Below are 1,869 nucleotides of genomic sequence, written 5' to 3' on the forward strand. Positions count from 1 at the left end.
AAGTGGCATAACGTCAATATTGGCTCGGTAGAACTCTCAGTCAAACCCCTTCTCACCCAAGGATTGAGAAGGTGGGAGTACCACCCGAAGTTCTGAGGGTCGATGGCCTTGGGGCAGGCAAGAGGGTTTGTCGAGAAACACTCTTTCTCCCAAAGCAAGGCATCATCCTAGAACGATCGGTGTGGAAGTCCTCTATGCATTTAGCGCTGGAGCGACGAGAAATCCAGAAAGGTATAAGGAGGGAAAGGGGAGCAGGATGACCGGTCCCTGGTCGGCTATCGGCGAATGGAGCATACATAGCATGAGGGGAATCGCGCTAAGTAAACAGCTATAAACATATATAGCAAGAGATGAAAAAGACACCTCGCAAAAGGAAGAAAGAAGGCATTGAATACATGCAGTAAAAAGTCCTTTACATTAGAAAATTTGAAGAAAAGAGAAAGTAAAACAGCAGGTGATCAGGGACGAACGACCTTGCCGTCCACCACCTCAAATTCTATAGATAGTTGGGAACGGTCGACCTCTGGGAAGACACACTTGAGTTGCTCGAGAGCGAAGTCAAAACCCTCAGCGAAGGTGTCGGCCGCCTCTTCCCATAGCTTGGCCTTCTCGGCCTCGAACCCAGCCTTGTCGGTCTCAAGCACAACCTTCTCGGTGGTCAGGGTGGCAATGGCCGACTCGTCTTCTTTAAGCTTCTGATCGCTCGCGGCGAGAGCCTCCGCCCAATTCGCATTCTGTTGGCGCATATAGACGTTCTCAGCCTCGAGTTGGATGGCCTTACCAGTGGTCTCCAGCAGCTCAGAATCAAGGGCGGCGACATCATCCCCCATCAGCATCTCAGTTTTTATGGTCTCTTGGACTTGTTGGATACGCGCCAATTTGGTTTCCTCCAGCATGTCCTTCAGCATGCCATTGGTGTCTTGCAAAGCCTCATAGTCACTTTGCAGCGACTCCTGTTGGCCAAGCAGCTCCTTTACCTTGCCCTCTAGCTTTTCGAGGCAGCGATGTTGCGTGGAGAATTCCAAAGAAAGCACCATCTAACGGGCCAGATGGAGGTCCACCTCGCTAGAGCTCCACTTGACCAGCTCTTGATTCTGGAGCAGTTGTTTGGTCAGGCGGAGAACCTTGGGGAGCCCCTCGGAGCTGGGGCCCGTTGCGTGGAAGGAACTCTCACCACCGCCCTCAGTTGAGGTGGCAGAGTCTTGGGGGCGCGGTGATGGTAGGGGGCGACTTTGCTGGGGGTGGGGATATCAGGGGGGTTGGTGATGGAGGACGCTTAGGGGAGGCCTGTGCCTGAGGGATCGGGTTGACATCACCCTCAGGGCCCTCGGCTCCCCTCCTTTTTCTTTGGACCAAGGGGGATCCAGAGCTCTCCTCTTCAACAGTTATAACGGTGGTGGGGGCCTTCATCAACCGTTTTCTCTTCTTGTCACCCCTGGTCTCACGCCCTTCAGCAAGTGATTCCCGGCAAGAGCGTTGCATACGAGTCTTGGGTGGCAGAGTATCAAGGATCAGAGAGGTTAGGCGCTTTGCAGTACCATGCATGAGAGTGGTCTAAGGGAGCCAACAGTCGGTCAGTGATTGGTGCTCTCTTAGCCCATAACGTGCATGGGGCAAAACAGGGGTGATCGTTCACGCGTTAGGTGATGCCTGGTATGCGCGCTTGTCCAAGTCGCACCTGGTACTCACGCTGAGGCTGCCCGAGACGCCCAATGAATGAAACACGCTAAGTTACTTCGTACACGAATAACTTGGGCGCGCGGCAGGGTATATAAAGGCGTTCTACGCTCATTACGAAGGTACGTTTTCATACTGACAAGTGACTAGTTTTCGCATAGAGAGGAGAGAGAGAATCATAGAGTGCACGGG

The 1,869-nt window shown here is 53.1% G+C and overlaps 1 protein-coding gene across 1 annotated transcript; it reads right to left on the reverse strand.

The window, feature by feature from the left end:
• Window positions 1-458: 458 nt before the first annotated feature.
• LOC137815687 (uncharacterized) lies at window positions 459-1,037 on the reverse strand. Its single transcript, XM_068618800.1, has one exon. The coding sequence runs from the start codon at window positions 1,035-1,037 to the stop codon at window positions 459-461; it is 579 nt and encodes a 192-aa protein (XP_068474901.1).
• Between the last annotated feature and the right edge of the window lie 832 nt (window positions 1,038-1,869).

Source organism: Phaseolus vulgaris, chromosome 1 (assembly GCF_000499845.2).
Source record: "Phaseolus vulgaris cultivar G19833 chromosome 1, P. vulgaris v2.0, whole genome shotgun sequence".
In the NCBI taxonomy this organism is placed as follows: domain Eukaryota; kingdom Viridiplantae; phylum Streptophyta; class Magnoliopsida; order Fabales; family Fabaceae; genus Phaseolus; species Phaseolus vulgaris.

Excerpts from the sequence above, each read along its gene's own strand:
- LOC137815687 (XM_068618800.1), bottom strand. The coding sequence starts at position 1,037 with ATGGTGCTTTCTTTGGAATTCTCCACGCAACATCGCTGCCTCGAAAAG.